Source organism: Xenopus tropicalis, chromosome 8, assembly GCF_000004195.4.
Source record: "Xenopus tropicalis strain Nigerian chromosome 8, UCB_Xtro_10.0, whole genome shotgun sequence".
NCBI lineage: Eukaryota > Metazoa > Chordata > Amphibia > Anura > Pipidae > Xenopus > Xenopus tropicalis.
In genome coordinates, this window is record NC_030684.2 from 51,170,306 (window position 1) to 51,195,012 (window position 24,707).

Consider the following 24,707-nt stretch of genomic DNA (forward strand, 5'->3'; position numbering starts at 1 on the left):
AAAAATAAACGGTCACATCTAAGAAAGTCTACAATATCATTGCCATTTCTAAAAAAGTGTATATTGTTGTGTTTACATTCTTACTGAAATATCAATGGATTTTCCTCTGTCAGAGGGTCTTAAGCTACAAACTCCAGAAATTTGTTTTTTTAATAACTGAAGCTTGTGAAGTTTCAGGTTCAGGTGAAATACAAAACAGTTACTGAATAATACCCCAAAATATAACAGTTGGCTGCACTATAACCTAAAAACTGTGCCGTTTTAGGTCATGAAACAGAGAACCCATGTGCAATTCAATACAGATGACAATGAAAAAGGACTAATGGGAATTTGAAGTCTAATGCTTGCCCAACTTGTTGAAGAAAAAAAATAAAAATCAGGCTGGGCGGATCATGTAGGAAGAACTTGAATCTAATGACATATAAAGCAGCTGAGTGTTCGGCGAAAGACAACCATCTACTGCAACTCAGTTCAACAGCTGAAGCTAGACCATTTTAAATGGTACACACTATGGGCCTGCAACCCTTCCATGCAAGTGAGCCCTTAGTCCTTCATCCAGTCTGATATTTTCAATTGATCTAGCTGGAATTATCCTAAAAGTAAATAATTCCCCCCATCTAGAAGTGCACAGATGAAATGTATGAAATGCTCTTAAAGGTTCTGCTAAGAATGTTGCTGTTAATGCTGGGCCACAAAGGTGATCCCTGCCTAGCAATTGGGGGCTTTCTCATAGTGCTTCATGTCTCCCATCCAGCTTCAGCCCAAACACCTGGGAAACCAATGTAGTGTGCTTCTCAACTGAGCATTTCTTAGCTGCCTACTTAGCATACTGACTTGTCACTGGATAATACAATTTAATAATGCAGAAATAATTATAATAATTTCAATACCTTCTTAAACACTTTGCCATTAGGTTGCTTCTCATTTTCTTCACTTAGAATTTCTCGCGTGCCCAGACAGTCTCTCTTCCCAAAAGCTGCCACCCCATGTTCAAACAGTTTGTCAAGTGTGTTAGCACCTGGAACGTCTATGGTGGCCAGCGTCTCAAAATGGCTAACAGTCCGGTATGGACTTCCAGGTTTGTCAGACACAGGCTTTGCTTTTAGTCGATTTGCCATTTCTATTTTCTTCTTTGCATTAGTAAGAAAATACCATGGTATAAATGTCAGGGTGCTGTACACAAACATTAACAAATAGACAGGCAGTAACAAAACGGTGCACACTTCTGAATTAAGCTTCATATTTGTGTGTTAAAATACGAACAACAAGAAAAAACAACGAAAAATAGGTCTGTTGTTGCCTTTACTTAGCAATCTCTGGGTCTGCAAGGCATCGGCGTAAAGCAGCAGGGTGAAGTATAACCAAGGCAGTAGTGAAAGCACAAAATTGGAGTGATCTCTCTGTGTTAATGTGACAACTAGTTTAATCTTTGGAAGCCAAGACTTGCAGGGATCTGTGCAGCCAGTCAGAAAGCATGAAAAGGAGAAATGAAGAAGTTAGTAAATAGTTAGTTAAATGTAACACCCATAAAAGCACAATAAGAGAAGTGCCGAGGCATGCAGACAGAACCACACTGAATGTCTATAAAGCCATCCGTAGTAGTCGCTTTCCTTTGCTTCATATCTCAGCAAATATGCACACATCTCGGGGCTTTGCCATTTCAGAATGTGATGCTGTTTAACCTCCTGTAAACGGTGAGGGAGGAAAGCTCAATGTAAGCAGAAGTGCTTGGTGGGGATAGACGCTGAAAAACTGTTAATAGTCTGCAATGTAAATATTTATCCTTATCTGTAAATGGTCTCAGACATTTTTAAACTACATATTAACCCACTGAATTTGCGGCCAGCTATGTGGTTTCAATACGTGACAAACAGAAAGAGAAGTTAGTAGAAACACAGTTCCAATAGATGTCCCCCTAAAGTAAAGTGCAAAGTTACAAAAATCTCTTGCATTAGGGCTGTGACACAAGGAGAGATTTGTTGCGGGCGCTGTGATAAACTTCCGCAATTTCGGGAAAAATGTACATTTTCGCCAGTGGGATGGCATTTCAGGGAGATTAGACACCAGTGACAAGGGAGATTTGTCGCGGACGACTAATCTACCCCGTGTGCCACAGCCCTTAAGGGTTGACAAAACTGGATTTTTTCCCTACTGCACATGCCATTGGTTTATACCCATAATTAACACAATACCGCAGCTTAAACTATGCAAAAAAACTTTTACAGAGAGCATGCAGATTGTTAATAGGTTGGGGCTCCTATTAAACTCCACAAGAGGCAATCTGGTATTCGTGGCTGGCTTTGTAACACATCTGCAATCTCAATTCCAACCTCATTTTATGTAAATAAATGAAATACTTGATGTCAGAATAAGTCTGCAGATTTTAATGGGTAATAGGCTAGTAATAATCATTACTAAAGCCCCTTACACACATTTTCTATGCATTGGAGTGCACCTAAAGCCATAACCACATTGATTTTATTTTATTGCATTTGATTGCTTTTTTGTTTAAGCGCAACATGCTACATGCTGCTACAACACCTGTGTATAAGAGACCTTAAACTACACAATTAAGTGTTGTAGACACGCGTGGGCATGTTAATATGTAATCGTAAAAAGGGATTGTATTAAACTTTTAGTGGTATCAAATATGGAACTGTGCACCAATAACTGAACAATTGTGAACAAGAGCAAATGTTAAACATTCTGTCCTCAAATGTACCTTATCAAACATGCACTCTGGTCAGCTCACTGGAGACAGTATGCCAACACCTGCTAAATTATGTGGTTTTATCTTAGTGGGAATTGGCCATGTGGTTGAAGAAACAAACAACTGTGGCACTGTAGTCTGGGAAACAGTGTCTGTTGGTTGGGTAGCAGCACTAATTTACTAAATATGGGCAAACTAAGTTGTCTGTTTACTAAGGTGCGATAATGACCTGAGCCAGAAAAAAATGCCAGAGCATTTCTGTCATTGTGAATTTTCGGCTGCTAATATCTCATAAGGTTTACAAAAGATTATCACCAGAATTGTCATCAAATATAGACAAAATTGCCACCAATTTTTGTCGCCACCGGAAACAAAACCAGATACTGTAAAGTCTGTTTTTTAACATGAGCAGCGAATATATATGATTGCACTGGGAAAGAATGATACTTAGAAATGTACTTAGTAAATTAATTAATTAATATGTGAAAATAATTCCTGATGATACTGATTATTGGCCATAATCAATACTATTTTATATAAAGTATTCATTAGTGTGGCCACAGGGTGTGGTGCTAAAAAATATCCGCAAGATTTAAAGCAGATTATGCAGTTAATCTAGTTGAGTGCCAAAAAACTCGCCAGAAATAACGCTGAAACTGCTACGCTTGTGTAAATAAGGGCACTTATTGCAGGACAAATTAGTGTCATCGCACTTTAGTAAACATAGGAGCAGTGTTAATTTTGCCAAAGGCGAAAATTGACAATTTTTATGAACGTTAGTAAACGGACATCTATGTGTATATATATTCCTCTTGTTGCCATGTAATCTGTTACTAAAATGTAGTGGATTTATTTGGGGAAAAATGTGCAGCTACACAAGAGAATGGTGCCATGACCTGAACACCCCTGGCATGTATATGTAAGCTGTTGCTTGTCAATCTGTCCTATTCTCTTCAATTCTCTATTTTATCTTCCCATTTTTTAAAGCTGGCAACACAAGCACAGACAAAATCATATTAAAAGAAGTTTTGTATGATTCTGTTAAAGTATGGAGGCCCGCTGATCCCACCCAATATCCATGTACTATGGACAGTGGCTAGTTAGCACTCTCCTATCATTCACCTAGGTCAATAAGTAGAAAAGTGTTCCACATTGGCCCTTGTGGAACCACCGTAAGTCATTTTTATTTATAAAGCTTGGCATTCACATTTTGTTTGTTGCCTATCTACTTGTTCTTATTGCTAATGTAGGCATTTATTATGCCATTATGGCATTTAAAGAAATAGCATCATGACTAGCATTTTCCATTTCAACGCAATCAACCACAAATAAAGACACGTTATTGGTATAAGGTTAATAAAAATTAAGCAGTATTTAGTAGGGGCAAGTAAAGTCTGAATGGCAGTTAAAGCAGGATTAGACATCAGACATACTAAAAAGCCTTAGAGTTAGTAAATTGCGGAAATGATTACACGCGCACAAAAAAACACCATATTTTAAGAGATGTACAAGACCAACTTTATTAGAATAAGTAGCCTTAAGAAAAATGTAATTAAATAAGAGCCTATTAGGCATGAAGTATATAGTATGATCATGTCAATTTTTCTTACAGTAACTAGTGAAATGAGCATTCTCTAGTGATGAGCAAAATTTTTCACCAGATTTGATAAAAAAAAAGCCCAGAGACTCAAATAGGTAAAAAAAAAAAAAATAAATAAAAAATGACGCAGAGAGTTGCGTGGTAAAAAAAATAAAAAAAATTGTCACCCGTTGCGTTTTGTAAACTTTTTGGGAAAACAGGACAGATTCGCCCATCACTAGCTTTCTCTACTTATTCTCCTTTACAATATACATATTGGTTAAAATGTCCCCTCTAAGTTACCTTCATAACGCAGTACTTGCTTCGACAAGTACTCAGGGTATCAAGTAAGCGATTATAATCACTGGGAGGTGCCCAATGTACGCTGGGACCATTCATTAGACACACTGGGCTGTGGAGGTACAGTCCGCTTATAGTCCAGTTTAATATGTTTAGCAGATACACAGGATACTTACATTTCTTTTGTTTTGGGACAAGACCTTCAAATATTCAAGAGAATCTGTAAATACAAAAGAAATAATTTAGAAAATAAGGAATCAGAATAACCAGGTATTTAAATGTGGTAACAATACAAAATGCACAGCAGGTCAGTGCTGCCCAAGTCGTATTCCCAAACACAATCACTTAAAGAAATGTGTTGATTAAAACAGCGATTTACATTTGCCTCACATTATAATGTTGTCTATATGATAAAATAATTTACATTGCCCTGCTGTGATTTACCTTTACATTTGCACCGCTGTTCCTGTGGTAAAATGCAGTTTATAAGCCACAACCTAGGCTTTAGTTAAAAATATATCTGTTCGCATTTTGATAGTGTATTTATTTAAAGATAAATTTGTTAGGACTGTGTGACCTGGCAATGTCAATACTATTACTAATATTAAACAAAGAATGTTAGTTTAATTAAACACACGCTTTTCTCTTTGGTTTAATAGATCTTGGTTAAGCTTAGTAATGTTAATTATTAAAATATATTAATTCTTGGCCAACAGTAAGTTATTTGAATTGCATAAAACAAATATTGGTGTCAAACAAAAATGTCAGTTACACAATTACACATTCCTCAAAATGCTTATTTAGGGGACGCACACATGGAAGCAATGGAAATATCAAGAGACAAACACATGGTATTTTCATCATCACCCTGAGAAGAACAGCCATCCTGCAATTAGCCTTGGGCTACACTTATCACTCTATGATGCACCACAAAAAAAAACAAAAAACGCTTGGGCGTCACAATATGAATGAATATAATGGGGTGAAGAAGCAAGGGCACATGGAGCATAGTTACTTCTGTAGGTTCTTACCCACAACAAATACAGTTGATAGGAAACAGGCTATGGTAATTTCTGGTGTATGGTCACTTCTGCTTTGCCAGCATTTGAAAACAAGATTCGGGGAGCACTCACCGCCACAGACTCACATTCAATGCTTTGCCAGCATTGTATAGCTTGCCATAGCTCTAACATCATCCAAGATATCACTGGACGGAATAGTAGGATTCCTAAGGATTATCCCTAATGACTGTAATCACTTTAACATGATCTAATCCATCATTAAAACAGTGTGCCCCATAGCTTTCGTGGAGCAAGGGTTTACATCCCCTTTAATCATTTCGAGCTACTGTGCTCTCCTTGTTCTTAAATTCCCACTCATCTGAAAACAAACTGTTTGAACCACATATGGACAGAGGGGTTTATGTAAAACACAATTTATATTTAGAGAAACTGGGGAGTTGGGTAAATAGCACTATCTGAAGGTCTAGGTCTTTGTACAGCAGATAAGGCCCAAGGACCTTTCAAGAGAGCAATGAGGGATGATGAAAAAGAACAAACATTCTTATCTAGTGGGAGTGTTAGAAAAACACTAAACTCTTTTGGATACCTAACGATTCTTATTGTCAAATAGTTGTTTTTGTCTCAGATATAAATGGTTTATTATTATGTTTCCTCTGCCTAACATTTATTTTCCTGCTGCAACAACACAAACCTGCTGTATCAATAGTGCAATATCAGTTGCCGACTTATGCTGGAAGTTGAGCCAGCAAAATGGGTTAGAGTGATTTTCTATTTGTGAAATATACCATACCAAAATGTCAAAAGACTGAATCATACAATGGTGCTGCTGACAACGATTATGACTGGGCTTTGGGGGATTTCCAGCCCACCTTTACTGCAAAAAAATAGATTAAGACACAGCCACACAGTGAATACAAGCTCGTTGAATGCAAATCTGGCTGTGTGTAACACAGTGTTAAAATACAGAATATCCTCCTACCACAGATATCTGCTATGTGCTAGGCAGACTTGTAATAGGGAAATGCACTTTAGGGGGAACACAGCCAGCATGTTTGATGACTGATTTTATTTAGAATGTTACTTCCAGTACAAATTCTGTATCTGAGAAAGGGAAATCTATACAGATGCGCACATCTAAAGGAATATTACAACTGCAAACAAAGGGTCACATGTAAGGACCTAGAAAATCTGCTGCTTTGTTATGGGGTATATTTAATTAAAGGAAGAAGGAACATTTTCTAAAACAGCTTCTAAAATACCAAATATTGAGCTTAAGGCTGTGTTTTAGAGTAGATTTTTTTCTTGGCCCCTGATACCACTTCATACATACACCACTAGCAGATGCACTTCCACAATAACTGGGATACCTAAGCTTAGAAGCAAGGAATCTGTGATTAGCAACTAGTGAGTTAACAGAGCAAACAGTACATAAAATGAACAATGCCCTTGGCTACATTCTCTAGAATAGTCACTTCATTACAGCAAGTCATTCATCGCAAGTTTCTTTGTTCATTACATCCCAAAATGTAGGAAGGATATGAAACGTAATACAGTTGTAATGCAACACCAGTACTGCCCACAAAATGAACTGCTCCACTGCCACCTTAACTAGCTATAATCTAAACAACATAGAAAACCTGTGTCTACTACAACAAGCAGCCAACATAGGGACAAGCTCACAAACACATAACGTAAGGGTCACTCACCCCAGCTCAGTTGTGAAAATCTCCCTGGGTGAAAACGATGAATGACCGGGTGATATGAGCAGCAGACTTATAAGGCAAGCTGATCCACCCACTTTTAAAGTTGTTGTGAAATACAGCGAAGCACATCCCAAATGGGTGAAAGGCCAGGAGGAGAAGTGCTGCACGGAAATGATTCACGTGGAAAAGGAACACAGACGTAAATACCGGCTTCTCTTTGTGCGACGTCACTATTTTACAGTAATTTACCTAATGAATTCCAGGGGAAACCTTTCTGTGCAGAATTTAACATGTAGTCCTGCAGTGGTAGCAAACCTACAAGTCCCATAATCCTTAGCCAGCCTGGGGAGGAGACCAGCTGACATTTACTTAAGGACTGTCCCATAAAAAAAATGACACTGTTGGGATGCAGAAAGTATGAGCCTCCTTTTAACAAAACACACAATAGTTGTGTGCCACAAAACATTCTCTTGCCCCACACATAACGTATAATTAGTGGTGTGCATCATGCACAGATGGCCCATCTGTCTTACACATGCGCTGGTCACTGGGAATGAAGCCACCCCCATCCCCAAGCTGGATTTAGCCAAAAGTATCCAACAGGAAGGGAATTTTTATTTTATATTTTTCATTTATTATATAGGTACAGGTATGGGATCCCTTATCCGGAAACCTGTTATCCAGAAAGCTCCGAATTACGGAAAACCCGTCTCCAATAAACTCCATTTTAATCAAATAATTCAGAATTTTAAAACTGACTTTCTTTTTCTCTGTAGTAATGAAACAGTACCTGTACTTAATCCCAATTAAGATATAATTAATCCTTATTGGAGGCACAACAATCCTATTGGGTTTTATTGATATTTTAGTACAGGTATGGAGATCCAAATAACAGAAAGACCCCTTATCCGGAATACCCTTGGTCCCGAGCATTCTGGATAATGGATCCTATACCTGTACCAACGAGCCCATTCTTATACATAGGGAAACCAACAGGTTTGTGATTAGTCATTATGATTCTACGCCTTTACTTTATGTAGTTGTAATTATTGCTCTGGTTTGCATAATAATTAGGCCTACAGCAAACATTGGAGATTCTGAAACTTTAGGCTGGTACAGTAAGTTCAGTATGTAAAATGCCCATTTATGTTTTTATGGGTTGGTTCTCCCTTAGGAAATCACCCAGCAGGTATTAAATGAACATCACTCTGCCCAGTCACATGTTTAAAAAAAAAAGTTTCCATTATGTTTTTATCTGATTAAAACTGGGTTACACGCATTTTACAAGTTATTGGTCTTTATGCAGGTTTTTTATATTGATTTAATCAATTGAGATATTAAAGAAGGAACCAAACAAGCATCTTGTCTATCCAGCATGGCTAAGCAGTTTGAGCGCAATACTGCAAATAGAGAAGTAAAACCTCTTTTGCAGATTCAAAAACAATGAATATAATTGCTATAAGAGTGGCCCCAGACAGTAGCAATAGAGAAATGTGGTATAATGTTTCAGTGGTCATTTATTTCCTTATTTCTTGGACCCAATAATATACCACACACAGACCATGAAAAATCTACTTTGCTTTTGCTATACTTGTAATAAATTGATTATTTCTTCCCTCTAAGATCTTAAAAAAAATATATAAATGTATCAAGTTCAAACTATTTGCCTAATTGATACCTGCCTAACTATCCCTCGATTCAGAGTGTAGAATGAAATGTGTGGAACTAAATTAAGTGATAAGTTGTTTTCACAATATACAAATGTGTGCTAAAGGGCATTCTGTATCTGCCAAATCTACCAAAAGGTATTGCTTCCAAAATTCTATATAGTGGCCAAACATATGATGTAACACATTTCAATAAAAAACTGATGTAATACAATTAAATCAATGGAAAAGCTAGAGGCCATAATAATCCCTTGGAGGAACACAGGCTTGACAGTCCTACTTTACACTATCATAACAGTTCTTCTGCAAAAGATACTTTACTTGGAATATCTTTCACTGGAGTATATGAGGATAAACTGCAATTTTTAGTAATAATGCTCACTTTTAATGCTAGCAGACCTAATTGTACATCAGCCTTGCATTTCACATAAACCATGCACTTTTTTAAAAGCCATCTACTGGCCCCTACTTTTATTCCTACTAATGGACATTTATTATACTACTGTGATCACTAAAAAGCATAATACAGCCATTTTAAGATCTATTAATAGAGAATGGAGCTGCAAAATGTGGAAAGTAGTACGGCGAACAATCCTAAATGAACATGGAAGTGCCTACTTCCTCCGACTATTTCAGGACATATTTCTGTTGCCCAGGGTACTGTTCCACCCCAGGGTAGCATACTAAATATGCACCACATCCAAAGCTTGGAGAGTACTACAAGGATGAAACTCTTAAGGTTGGGTCTGCAAGGGGGCTCTAGCTTAAAGGTGATCTGAAGTTTAACAAAGAAGTAGGCTAGAAATGCTGCACATTTTTGAAACTCTGCATCACCCCAAGGCAACAACAGCCCTTTAGCAGGGTAGATCTGTGCATCTAATGATGCCCCCAGTAGCTCCCCATCTTCTTTTCTGCTGATTCACTGCACATGCTCTGTGCTGCTCTCATTTACCTGAGCTTAGGGACATGCAATATACTGTATATATAGAATATAAAAGTTACAATACAAGATTGGTTAGTAGTAATTCATTCAGATTCTAATTGCATGGCAGATCGGAAACCAGTGCAATTTGCATTACAATTTAGTAATTGACCTTAAACATCAGCTTCTATGACACGTGACCCTCACTTTCTGTTCGATGATTTGAGATGAACCCTAAGCTTAGCTTCTCAACAGCTGTCCTGACCACACTTATCATGTCAGCGTCACTGACACTGCTAACAAAATCCAAGATGGTGACCCCCTGTGCACATATTTTAAAACCTGTTATGAGATTCTAAAATATTAGGCTAGTGCAGTAAGTGTATAAAATATAAACTTGCTACCAATATTTGTTTTAGGTTTTAGTATTCATTTAAAAGCACAAGGCTTTAGGGATGCTATAGCCACAGCCCAAGTCCTATTACCACTTAACAAATCATGCTGTAATCAAAGCACTGGGCACTGGGCATGGCTATTAGCACAATGAGACCCAGAATAATGTAATACAGACACTCACATTCCTGGTGTCCAAAACTAGCAAAGTACAATAGATTTATTTTAAATTAAAACCACAGACAATAACCCAAAGTTATATGCAACAGAATACAAGAAAAAGCTACTGCTTCATATGCAGGTATCTGTAGAGTTGGGCAGTTGAGTAACATTTTTGTTCAGCTGACATGGTAAAAGAGATTTCCAAACAGGTCAAAAGGAAAACATTTCATACAAAATGAGTAAACATTTAGCACAAGTGTCCTACAGTAACCTTTTGAAATCGGATGATATGGATGAGTGTACATGTGACTTAGTTGAAGAAGTATGAAACCATGTTTTTCTGCATTTATTTCAGTTAATTTATAAATGAAATGTTTAAGTATATTCAAATTAAAAGGGGATTTGTTTTCCAAAGAAAAAATTATTTTTTCTTTAAACATAATGTAACTATCTAGTATACATTAATGATGTTAAAGTTATTTGCAAATAAAATTGCAATTAAAAGCATTTTTTGTCTTTTCTATTACAGTCTCATGTTGCCTGACTACAGAATCAGAAATCTCTCCCAGCCAAAACTCCCATTTCCAGAAAATAAGAATAAAAGTATGCAAGCCATTGTGGGAATTGAGCCCAATGTGAAACCACTTCCAAGAGTTTTCAAGGGCCTGTGGTAGTTTTATATGGAACTTTTTCATACAACAGGAAACACCTTATTCCTGGTGCTATTTTTGTTTAGTATTAAAATTTTTATCACTCATCTTAATATCAAATCCTGTGGCCATGATCTTAGCGAAGGAGTTGATGTCACGGTTCAAATTTAGGCAAATTTTAACGGCTATGCTTTTAAGACATGTATGTCAGGCTTGTGATTGGTTAAATGCAAAGTAAATTAGAACCAACACAAGTGTGACAAGTGGTCCTTGTAAAAAGCGGTGTACATTGTTTGTTTTCACTTGACACAACATAATAGCACCCAGTCTTAAAGGTGACCATCGGTCGCACGAAAGATAGTCAGATCCGCCACTAACCTTCAGGGCTGAAACAGGCAGATAAGGAGGAAGAAACAATAGGATTTCTACCTCCTTCTGCCGATTCAGCGCTGAAGGCAGATTTTGGTCAGGCGCCTTCTATGGCGCCCGATCGGCGAGTCGACCGATATCAGCAGCTTCCTGCGATATTGGTCGACTCGCCGACTTGCCATACACGCACCGAATATCGTACGAAACAAGGTTTTGTACAATATTATCGGTGCGTGTATGGCCAAGCTTTAGTCTTCTGCTTTTAAGAGATAAAATCCATAACTAATAAATGAATGAATTATAACGGGTCTGCAGAAAATGAGTGCCAGTAAAAGCTATGATCCCTAACAGCAGATAAAGGGAGTTAAACAAAGTTAAAAAAAAACCAAAGAAAATTGAAACCTACGCATGCAAACACAATGTTCCTTGCCAGTAAAAACAGCCAGTAACATTTCAAGTAAATAAATTAAATTGATTCCCTTATTCTCTGTAATACTAAAACAGTACTTTGTACTTGATCCTACATATGATGTAATTATTGGAGGTAAAACAATACTAATTTATGTTAAAATTATTTTTTAGACTTAAGGCAGTGATCCCCAACCAGTGGCTCAAGAGCAACATGTTGCTCCCCAAGCCCTTGGATGTTGCTCCCAGTGGCCTCAAAACAGGCGCTCATTTTTGAATTCCTGGCATGGAAGCTAGTTTTGGTTGCATAAAAAACAGTATAATGCCAAACAGAGCCTTCTGTAGGCTGCCAGTCCACATAGGGGCTATTAAATAGCCAATTATAGCTCTAATTGGCACCATCAGGAACCATTTTCATGCTTGTGTTGCTCCCCAACACTTTTTCAATTTAAATGTGGCTCATGGGTATAAAAGGTTGGGGATTCCTGACTTAAGGTATTGAAATCCAATTTAAAGAAATACCCCTTATCCAGAAAAACCCAAGTTCCGAGCATTCTGATAACAGGTTACATACCAGTATTTTTAAATAAAACAAAAAAACACACACCAAAAAACATTTTCATGATAAACACTGAAAATTACTATCCATACTGATAACTACAAAGGTGGTAACAGTCATTAATCTCCTTATTAGTTTAGGCAAAAAGTCAAATGTCATCACAACCTGTACTTTGATTCTATGCAGAGATTTTTTTTGTAAGTGTCAGCAATGCCAAGAAGAGCACAATTTGTTTGAGTATTTAACTTTATAATTTTTTTTTTTTTTTTTTTTTTTTTTTTACTCTGTGGGGTAGGCAATCCCAATAGGCACATACACAGACCAATAAGTTGCCAACTCAGTCTGAAGGAGCTACGGTAATTCAGCAGCTTTTAACAATCTATGTATGGTCAGCTTTAAGGATGGTGTAAAAAAAAAAAAAAAAAAAAAATCTAAAAGATGTATGTGAATTTGTAGTTATACAATTTTTCTGGTATACACAACACCTTTTCACTCCAATTTCTATCTAATGCCTCAACCTGAACTGTAAAACTATAAAATGTGACTTTTAATACAGGTATAGGATCCCTTATCCGGAAACCAGTTATCCAGAAAGCTCCGAATTACGGAATGCCCTTCTCCCATAGACTCCATTTTAATCAAATCATTCAGAATTTTAAAACTGATTTCCCTTTTCTCTGTAGAAATAAAACCGTACCTGTAATTGATCCCAACTAAGATATAAATAATCCTTATTGGATGCAAAACAATCCTATTGGGTTTAATTAATGTTTTATTGATTTTTTAGTAGACTTAAGGTATGGAGTTCCAAATTACAGGAAAACCCCTTATCCGGAATACCCTTGGTCCCGAGCATTCTGGATAATGGGTCCTATACCTGTACAACTACAGTATTGTACCATGAAACTGCCTTGTGTAATGGCAGGAGGAGGCCACTGAGGAGGCGCAGCAACCAAAAACTATTTTCAGACAGAAAAACAAAAGTTACATCATTTTGGAACAAAACAAGGGGCACTTTAACATGCAGTTTTATAAATGCAAAACACCTGCGAGTGAAAAGACTTCTGTTTGGTGTGTAAAGGTATAACCTTTAAAAGGGCTGATTTTATTGTTTCTTACATAGAGAAGGCTAGTAAATTTATATCCCTTAACGTTCATAGTTTTTACTAAATGTAGCTGGTGTGGTGATGATGAAATACAACAAGAAAGTATATAATACAAACACAGTACTTTTGGAAGTGACACCTTGTTCCCAAGCACAAGTATTAATTCAGACATAAATGTCCTTGGGAGGGCTAAACCTAATAGGCAACCAAGAAGGTACAAGGGAGGCTTTTACTTTTGTCTAAAACTGTGCTGTGTGCTATGGCTCTTCCACTGTGGCAAAGTACAGCATCACAGTGATAGATGTGGCAGAAAAATGGCAAGCACTGCTATGACTGCACTGGTGGCTAGCATAATCATCTATAGCAGTGACCCCCAACCAATGGCTCGGCAGCAACATGTTGCTCACCAACCCCTTTGATGTTGCTCCCAGTGCCCTCAAAGTAGGTGCCCTTGGAGGCAAGTTTTGGAGGCACAGAGAGACAGAGTGCCATTGAGTCCTATGGGAGGCTTCCAAAATCGTGCACTGAAGGATCAAACTCAGAAAGTTTTTTTGCGCCGTGTAGAAAAGAATAATCATATTCAAGGATCACTTGAAATTGTTGTTCAGAAACACTACATAAGACATAGTTACATAGGGTTGAAAAAAGACCATAGGTCCATTGAGTATGCCTCAATTACACTGTGTAATAATAATGTAAGAGGTATATTGACTATACCTGGACTAAACTTATTTCAGTTTATATATTTTGTTGCTTTGCCAGTGACCCAAACCCAGAGTTCCTAAGCCTGGAAAAGTACAACCAGTACTTAACAAAGACACATTATGTATTTGTTGCTCCAATCTCCACCTGCCACAGTTATCTACAAGAATCAGGACACTGTAACCTTCTCTGTAAACAAGACAGAACATACCGACATTAAAAATTAGAAAATCTTCATTAACACTTCCGGTCATGTTTGATTTCATGTTTAGGTTACTTCTCCTCATAATACAAAAGGTAAAACTAAAATATTCAGTATTCTTTTTTTTTTTATCAGGTTGTTCTGCCTCGCTGAAGGCAGTGGTACATACATACTAGTGGCTACTGGCAAGATAATTGTATTACAAAAAGATCTAACAAAGCTTCTTATTGATATGTCTAAATATACAGTTATTACCTGCAAACCAGTGACACGTGTGATTCCAATAAGATATATTAATCCTTATTTAAATCAGCTGGGGCATGCTACAAGACTACAAATGCTGCAAAGGCCTACATCCTAAGAATAAATGCAGCTGATTTTCTCTTACTATATACCAATGCACCAGTGCACACAAAAGCCCTGGTCAACATACCCAAAACGCAATCTATTCTTTACAAAAGAGGTTGGTACGTGCATTTTAAATATTTTAAGATGTGTCCAAGCACACTGGGAACAGCAGCAGGTAATACCGTATATACTCGAGTATAAGCCGATCCGAATATAAGCCGAGGTACGTAATTTTAACTAAGAAAACTGGAAAAACTTACTGACTTGAGTATAAGCCTAGGGTGGGAAATGCAGCGGCTATTGCTAAGTTTTAATAATCAAAATAAATCTATAAAAATTACATTAAAGGAACAGTAACACCAAAAAATGAAAGAGCTTTCAACTAATAAAAATATAATGCACGGTTTCCCTGCACTGGTAAAACTGGTGTCTTTGCTACAGTAACACTACTATAATTTATATAATACGCTGCGGTGTAGCCATGGGGGCAGCCATTCAAGCTGGAAAAAAAGGAGAAAAGGCACAGGTTATTTAGCAGATAACAGATAAGTTCTGTAGAATACAATAGTGTTTTATCTGTTATCTGCTATGTTCCTGTGCCTTTTCTCCTTTATATTTTAGTTACTTTTATATACTTTCATTTTTTGGTGTTACTGTTCCTTTAATTGAGGCATCAGTGGGGTATATGTTTTTCAATATTTATTTCAAAGAAAAACAGTAAACTAGCTCTGTAAGCGGAGAAGAGGGTCAACAAAACAATATGAGTACTACCCCACGCTCATTGCGCGTTGGCAAACTGGCAGCAGACCCGGTCCCTGAGGAGATGTAAGGGGAAATAAGTATTGCTAGTGGGAGCCTAGGCCAGGGCACTGGAGGGTCTGGTTGCAGGTGGCCTAATTTGCACACAAAGGACAGAGGGTGGTAGTCTAGAGGGACCCATGGCACCCGACTCGAGTATAAGCCGAGGGTGACTTTTTCAGCACATTTTGGGTGCTGAAAAGCTAGGCTTATACTCGAGTATATACAGTATATCTATTGAGTTTAAATGCATACAAGAATTGAAGCACAGTGCTCCCCAGGAGGTTCAAAATGTCTGTTACTCAGTTATAGGCACAGAAGCTTACTTTACATACTAGCTAACGGATGGTCATAAAATGGAACTATTTTAGTGAAAGAATTATCATCTAGAAATTTCATACATGTGACTAATAAACCAGCGTTTTTCAACCCCTGTTCCGCGGCACACTAGTGTGCCGCGGGATGTTACCTGGTGTGCCGCCTAGCCCTAGACTCCCCCGGTCCCCTCTGGGACACCTTCACTTCCTGGCTCCCCGATGCCCGGAAATCGTCACTGCCTGTGACGTCATCCGGCATCGGGGAGCCAGGAGAGGCAGCATCCAGTGTACACGCTGCCACATCGCCATCTAGTGGTAAGATTTGGAAAAGCTTTTTTTTTTAACATTAAATGGTTGTTGACTGTATGACTGTGGTAGGTAGGTAGGACAACTTCTGATTTCCTTCCAGGCCTAGCACACTGTAGAGACAGAGCTGTCATCTGGAGCTGTCAGTGACAGTGAGATACTGCAGTGATGGACAAGTTTTTGAAAAGGAAAGAACTGGACTCTGAACAAAATTTGGAGGCAGATGAGAGCCCAAGTATGAGTGGGGGTCAAAAGAAAGCAAAGATGGTTAACGCAAGCAAATTCTCTGGCGCAAGGCAATATAGCGAAAGCTATATTTCAGTTGGATTTACTTGCACTGGAGATGCAAACAAACCAACTCCACTGTGCGTGGTGTGTGGTGAAAAGCTAGCTAACAGTGCTATGGTCCCAAGCAAACTTAAACGCCATCTCCAAACGAAACATCCTTTGCTTCAAAACAAGAATGCGGACTATTTTGTTCGCCTGCGTGACAACATGGAGAAACAGGCAACTTTCATGAGAAAAACCACAAAGGTAAATGAAAGAGCTCTTAAAGCTAGCTATCAAGTTGCTGAACTTATAGCCAAGTCAAAAAAGTCGCACACTGTGGCAGAGACATTAATACTTCCTGCCTGCAAAGCTATTGTAGAGGAGATGCTCGGACCTGAAGCAGCTAAGGAAATAGCCAAAGTCCCTCTCTCAGACAACACAATTTCCAGACGTATTAATGACATGTCTGCAGACATCGAAAGTGTGGTTTTGGAAAAGATCCGTATCAGTGAGAAATTTGCATTGCAACTTGACGAGTCTACTGATATCAGTGGACATGCTCAACTCTTGGCCAATGTGCGTTTTGTTGATGGTGATGCAATTAAAGAAAACTTCTTTTTTTGCAAGGCATTGCCAGAAAAAACAACAGGAGAAGAAATTTTTCGGGTCACATCAGAATACCTTGAACAAGGAGGACTTAAGTGGGAATACTGCACAAGTGTCTGCACCGATGGAGCAGCAGCCATGGTCGGGCACACCAAAGGCTTTGTAAGCAGAGTGAAGGAAAGAAATCCAGATGTGATTGTTACGCATTGTTTTTTACACCGCGAGGCCCTCGTAGCCAAGACTTTACCAGCAGCCCTAGTTCATGTGTTGGATGATGTTGTGCGCATGGTAAACTTTATAAAGTCACGACCCTTGAAAAGTCGCATATTTTTAGCTTTGTGTGAGGAGATGGGAGCGAAGCATAAAACCTTGCTGTTTCATACGGAGGTCCGGTGGTTGTCGCGTGGCAAGGTCTTGGCTCGTGTGTATGAGCTGCGCGAGGAACTTAAAGTGTTTCTGACAAATGAGAGGTCAGATTACGCAAAGCAGCTTACAAGTGATGAGTGGTGTGTAAGGCTGGCATACCTGGCAGATATATTTTATCATCTGAATGAACTGAACACACGAATGCAAGGCAGAAGTGAAAACCTGCTTACAAGTACAGATAAAATAAATGGATTCCGTTCAAAGGTGCAACTCTGGCATCAACACGTGGAAAGTGGCAATCTTGAAATGTTCACACTCACCAAGCAATGGCTAGGTGTTCACACTGCTGCACTGTGTGAGATAATAGTTAAACATTTAAAAACTCTTGAGGAGAAGTTGTCATTTTATTTCTCTTCAGTCTCCACTGAATGCCTTGACTGGGTTAGGGACCCTTATAGCTCAGCATCAGTTGGTGGAAAGGACATGACTTTACAGGAGCAGGAGGAACTAACTGAACTGAGACAAAATCGTGGTTTCAAGCTAAGATTTGCTGATCTACCTTTGGACAGTTTTTGGTTGGATACCGCCAAGGAGTTCCCCCTTCTGGCAAATAAAGCTATTTTGACATTGCTCCCATTTTCCACTACATATCTGTGTGAGATTAGCTTTTCAAGCATGATTGCTATAAAAACCAAATACAGAGAGAGACTGAGATCTGTTGACGAAGAGCTACGTGTGTGTCTTTCTTCGATTCCAGCCAGAATATCAGCTTTGTGTTCAGCCAAACAGGCCCAGGTTGCGCACTGAATTTTATAATTTTTCACTATTTTGTTTACTTAATATTTCATAATAAAGTAATTATAAAATACTTTCTTTGTGTTTATTTGATTCCTATTCAAGATAATTACTTTATATATAGTCAATATAGGCACAGAGTTACATTTTTTAACATTTTCTAATGGTGGTGTGCCTCGTGATTTTTTTCATGAAACAAGTGTGCCTTTGCCCAAAAAAGGTTGAAAAACACTGTAATAAACAATAGAGTGCAATTCATGTGTATCGCATGTGAAATATCAAGTTTAGTGAAGTGAGACTGCATCTAAAGTTGGTCATACTAAGATGCAGATTTAAGCTGCTGATTTGGGTCCTACAGACCGATTTAGCATCTTTTCTGCCGATGTATGGGCAACCCTGATGGGCCAACCCGACTGATATCTGGCCTAAAATTGGGCAAATATCAATTGGGCAGGTTTGATTTTCCAGGCAGATCGGGGAAAGCATCAGCTTCACCAATTTGAGTTCTTCAGACCAATTCAGTAGTTTATCTGCCAAACAAGCTGATCTTAGGGCTCTGGCACACGGGGGAGATTAGTCGCCCGCGAACAGGGAGTTTTATCGCGGGCGACTAATCTCCCCCGTGTGCCAAAGCCCTTAGGGTAAAGACACACAGAACTACTAGTAGGCAGCTACTTGTTGTGGCTACTAAACAAGACCATGCTGATCATTTACTGATAACTGTCTTTACATGTGTTTTAGCAGAGGCAATTCTCAGTATTGTCTATGGCAGGGTATTTTCTGGACTTAAGAAGCCATGAAAAAGTAGCTGCTACTAGTAGCTCTGTGTGTCTTCGCCCTTAGGGCTGTGACACATTGGGAGATTAGTCGCCCGCGACAAATCTCCCTTGTCTCCCCTAATCTCCCTGAAATGCCATCCCACCGGCAAAAATGTAAATCGCTGGTGGGATGGCATACCTCTCATGGCACCGCGTATGCCATCCCACCGGCGATTTACATTTTCGCCAATGGGATGGCATTTCGGGGAGACTAGTTGCCCGTGACTCGTGTGCCACAGCTCTTATGGTGTATGGATATCTCAGCAACTTCATATGTTAACAATCCCCCAAGGTGAATCATATTGGGATGTAGGTTAAAACTTAACTTTTATTACACAACATAAAAAACTCACATAATTAATATAACAAATACAAATATTGATGTGTCCAGATCTATACTATTATAGGGATATCACAGCATATAGTGATACCTAGGGTTTACAGCTATTAATACATAAGGAATTGTCCTTGTGGTATTTAGGTCACCTCAGCTATGATAGATGCTTCTGAGAGCCACAGGGAGTCATTAGTGGTTTGCATTTGGATTAGTTTTCATTAATTCCAGGCGCCTCTGAGAGGCCTAGTGAATAGAGTGCAACTATGCACTTCTAAAAAGCACAGGGACACTAGTGGAATCTGTTTGGTGCATATTCCTGAATTAATTCAAGCGCCTCTGAGAAGCACAGGGAAATTCAGCACAAGTATTTGAGCCTGTAACCTAATAAGGGCTATAGGTGCTCCGGAGAAGCACAGAACAATTCATTACAATTACTCCACTTCATAATTATGGAAAAGGAGTACTAAGTTCACCCATTAATTAATACGCTTAAAATTTAAGTATAGGATTATAATTGGGTTGTCAGCATATATAATTCACTGTTCTGGGAAGTCCAGCTACTAGACTGTCCTCGCTCCGAGGGGCCCGTTGACGCAATCCAATCGTAAATATCATTAGAAAGGAAGCAGGTGCAATTTTATGATGTTTACCCCACCATGCAAAAAGGTTTATTTAATCATTTAACAGCAGTGTTTTTGTTTAACTACAATAAGATGCTTAATAACAGAATAACTAGACCTATGCACAAATATATGCCAACCTTTACAAAACCTGAAATATGCAATACAGTGTGTGTTATTTTGCTAGGCCAGGAATGGCATTTTCTTTTACATTTACAACTTTTTAGTTAAAAAAAAAAAAAATACACATTAGGTTAATAATTTCTGACTTTATTCACTTTGTGTCTTTATCAATCTCACTAACTGGCTAAAATTTTTATAAACTGTATACATACATATAAAAGTTGAAACCTGTAGTGACTTAACATATGTTTTTGCTACAATAAAGGTCAGCTCCACCCTTCTAGTTGTAAAAGGCATGCTCATTCTGTGTGTGTGATAGGGTAATGTTGTGTTAAAGACATGACTAACCAATAGCCAGTCTGCTTCTGTTCTAAAACAGACAGACACGAACTTGGTTATTAACTTTACAATTTTGGAAACCTGTTTGAACCAGGTATTATCTTGAGTTACTATTTGTTAAGGTCACCTTTTCTGTTTACAGAACACTAAACACAAACAGATGTCTATCTGGATATACTTGGACAGAAAAAAGGTCACCACACCCTTGACACTGATAATAATCTGTTTGCATTTTTGAAAAACAGATTTCAATGCAGGATTCTGCTGGAAAAGCTCTAAAAAACATGTTTTCCTATGACAGTATCCCTTTAAGATCCGCTTATTTGGCGCCAATATCAGGCTAATTTATCTATATAAAGATAAACAAGGTTAGGAAAATCGGTTATTCCTGTTGTGCACATAATCAAAAGTCTACTTCTAATAAGGGTGAAGACACATGGAGCTACTAGTAGCAGCTACTTGTTATGGCTACTAAATGCCAGGAAATAGCCTGTCATAGACAATACTGAGAATTGCCTCTGCTAAAACACACAGAGACAATAATCAGTTAATGATCAGCATTGTCTATTTTTGTAGCTGCTACTAGTAGCTCTGTGTGTCCACACCCACACAGAGCCCCAGCTGTGAGTATGAAAGGGTACTGCCAATCAGTGCCACTGAAAAGTGAATTCCCTACTGCACTCAGTGGGCACCAATGAACGCTAGGAGGCTGACTTGTCAAAATTTTTCTGTATAAAAGAACTTGGCCTTCAGCCTTGTGACTTTATATAACCATAGAACTCAAAAGCAACTTATAAAAAAATTGTATTTTACAATAAGGGGTACATTATTCACTATATAAATGGTGCTTTGAGATGTAAACGGTAGTGATGGCATTCATCTCACACGACATCCTGAAACCTGTGCATCATAAAAAAAAAAATTGCCTCTCTGCTGTAAAATATTAGAAATTGCCTCCGAGTTCCATGACTGACACGGTAGCCAAGTGTCTTTATATTGAGGAGAATTCCTTCACTCATGTTTTACCTTTCCATAAATGCATATTATTCTCTACATTCGTTTCAGCAACCAGTAATCCTTCTTTAAGTACAGGTATAATAAATAACAAAGCAGCAATGAATAAACTCACAGACAGCTGGCAAGAGGAAGCATGAACTGAAAAAACGAGAATGACAAGATATGCGGAACACATTGGCCAGACCATGCCGATTAAGTGAATGACTTTCAAAGCTTGACCTTGGAGGTAGTGTCAAATGCCCAGTGTCTCATTTACCCTTCTGTGAATGTAATATGTGCTCTGGTGAGCGGGTGCTGAACGCTGTAGTTCTGCAACAGCTGAGGTGCCAAAGGCTGCCCATTCCTTGCACAGTCATTTCAAAGATTTGGAGTCCTTCACGTTTGTAAAAGAGTGCATGCAATGCCCTGAAACATTCCCCACCCAAAAATCCCACCAAAATGTGGTGTATATTTCAAACAGAAATTGTTAAATATACATTAGTATGCATCTCAATTAATGCAAAAATCAGGGATATTTGGGTCCTATCCATATTTATTATTTCTGTCATGTGTCCCTCACAGTTTTGCACGTCATATAAAGCCCATTAATATTATTCATTGGTAGTAGTTATGAACTGATTTTTCCTGCAGCTTACTACAATAATAGTATTGGGAAAACAGTGAGAAAAAGCCAGATGGCACACAGGCCCCTTCATACACATGTCTATCGGCATCCCCTAACCCTTAAATAAGGTTGTGACCTTTCCCATCCCACAAATGCCCTGCCCTTAGTATAATCACCTACAAGATATAATACTCTTGTAGAAATCTATCTGGGCTATATCACCTGACACAGGCACCATCTGGGAAATCCGTGACAGACTATTATATTGTAAAAGGCATTGTGTAACGGATGACTGGCATATTCAGCTCACTTCTGCAGTACCAAAAACGTTAGGAACAGAATGAGTCAGCCCTGATGCAACTCATTCTTTATCTCATCATCTCATAGCCCAATTCTATCAAGTATGGGGCATTAAACTCTAACAGTCTCTGCAAATCTACTGCCCAGTGCCATTTGTTGTGGTGCCACCAATAAGCAATGCTGTCACAGTTAATACATTTTTGTGGATAAGTGTGCACTAAGCTTTCAATCATGACCCTTAAATGACGATGCAATCTAAAATAGCGAGGCAAGCCCTTGCAAAGGCCAATATTTACACAGGACTTCCATTCATATTACCCATTAAAAAGAATTTTCTCTGCAATCACATGAGCTGATGCCCGCCCTGGTTTCATTCATTCCAGCCCTGGCACGCCCTGGGCATGAAGCACGTGCAGTGCTACACACCGCAGAAGGGTTAAGAAAAGTTCTGACAACAATGCAGAAGTCCGCTCTCTTCCAGAATCCAGTTTAAATAACTCCTTGCACGTTTTCCCTCAGATTTGCTGATCTGTTGCCCCATTATTTCAAGAGTTAGAGCTAGCAGTATAGAGAACAGAAAGGGACAGACAAATACTGCTTTCGACGGAATTTAAATGTACAATTCTAAAGCCAAAACCATTTTTAATCACTTTTATCAGTGCTTTATGAAGCATGTATGACACCTGCAAGCGCCCATTGTAAAACCATAAGTTGCTTAGCAACTTTTTTTTTTCAAACATTCATTCAAATGGAATACAACTTTCTTGCTAGGTACAAAGATTCTACATCTTTCAAAGTGAAATAGTTAAAAGTAGTCATTCCGCAAGCCCGCCTGAGATTCTGAATAGCAGTGCGTCACTGTCAGCTCATTCATTTAGATGAGATTCAGTGTATGAATTCAAGCTACCACAGATTTATTAAAATTCAGTGGTGCATGGAAGCCAGCACAGTCTGCAGCATGCCTTACTGATCAGCATGACAGCATAATATTGATTTTATAGGGGCTCATGTGTAAAGATGAGATGGTTACAATATCTGTGGCACTAAATGGTGCTGAAACAGTCCCTGAGGCAGATCTATATTAAACATGGAAACTCCACAACAGCAAAGAGACTATATTACAGAGATGCTTTGATGTAAAGCAGGTGTATCCCATAATACTTACTGTAATGGATATGGCACACAAAGCTTTTTGACAGGCAGCACTAAAGGATTACTAACCACTAATAGCAACAGAAAGGCATGCAACAGACTGTTACCAAAAACACTGTACCCCACATTAGGGGATCTACCCCCCAAAAAAACTTTCTTGGAAAATGTAACTAACTAGTATGTGAAAGTATTTCTGTTCTCTGGTAATGACTTTTGCAACAATGTAGCAGAAGTTCGTTCTCTCCATTGCATCAGAAGTCAAAACTAGGAGTGCTGAGAACAGGAAGAGAGATCCTGTTATCAACGTAAATTACATACACAAATAACTTTAAAATCTTTGTAAATTCCCAACGTGTTCTATATTGTTTAGTTGGTTAGAATGATTTTCTTTCATTGTGCAATAATTCGTTTTTGGGTGACATTCCCATTTTAAAATGAATTACCGTTGGCTGGTGCCATAAAATGTATCGGCTATACAATTCCCAGCATTCCCTGTCAGCCATAAAAAAACGTGCTTCAGCTTTAGAGCCTTACACATTACATCCTTTTGCTACCAAGCAACACCGCATCGTGTCCCACCCTCCCCAGCATCCTCCTACCCGGCAGCCGGGCACACCCCCGGCCGCGAAAGTGGTAGTACCCTAGCAGCACTTACCTACAGAGAGCAGCTCATGAATGGGTCACAGCCAAGTAGCAGTGCCGGTGGGTTAGCAGGACACACAGCTGCCCCTTTACTTGCTCTGAATAGCGAGCTCTTCCCTGTATCGCGCAACACGAACAGCAACTCCACTGACGCCGCCACTGCCGCCTCCTCTTCAGGTAAATGACCGACAGTAACCTCCAGCGCCGGAAACCCGACACGTCATCTGATTCGATAGCACGCAACCAATAGGAACGTACTCCAAAGCTGCCGCCCTTTTTCCACTTCCATCTAGCTGGTGGAGGGGGTTTTCCTATCACGCATGCGCACCTGGTTCCCAAAGTGACGTAAAGGCTGAAACATCTCGTCTTCAAATGTTAATGCAAGAACATGAATGTTTTATAAAAGGCAAAGTGCTTATTACTATAGTGGCCAAGTAGTCTCCTTCCGTGAATTATGAACTACAATCTGGTAATGTAATACAAAGTATGCTTTCC

At 38.7% G+C, this 24,707-nt stretch overlaps 2 protein-coding genes across 7 annotated transcripts in view; one reads left to right on the forward strand and one right to left on the reverse strand.

Moving 5' to 3' along the window:
• acsl4 (acyl-CoA synthetase long-chain family member 4) overlaps positions 1-24,465 on the reverse strand; it is a 44,858-nt gene extending 20,393 nt beyond the window's left edge. The window contains exons 1-3 of one of the 6 annotated variants that reach the window (XM_031892078.1): positions 24,226-24,465; positions 4,766-4,809; positions 891-1,453 (exon numbers count right to left, since the gene is read on the reverse strand). In XM_031892078.1, the coding sequence (XP_031747938.1) occupies positions 891-1,241 (351 nt within the window). In that variant the 5' untranslated portion in view covers positions 1,242-1,453; positions 4,766-4,809; positions 24,226-24,465. Of the gene's footprint in view, positions 1-890; positions 1,454-4,765; positions 4,810-7,317; positions 7,362-24,225 lie in introns of those variants that run through there. The other 5 variants (XM_031892081.1, XM_031892079.1, XM_031892080.1 and 2 more) reach the window with 5 other exon arrangements.
• On the forward strand, positions 16,392-18,272 carry LOC101733657 (zinc finger BED domain-containing protein 5-like). Its single transcript, XM_004917387.4, has one exon. It carries the CDS (start codon positions 16,392-16,394, stop codon positions 18,270-18,272), a length of 1,881 nt encoding a protein of 626 aa, XP_004917444.1.
• Positions 24,466-24,707: the final 242 nt, after the last annotated feature.

Coding starts and splice junctions, on each gene's coding strand:
- LOC101733657 (XM_004917387.4), top strand. CDS start 16,392: ATGGACAAGTTTTTGAAAAGGAAAGAACTGGACTCTGAACAAAATTTG.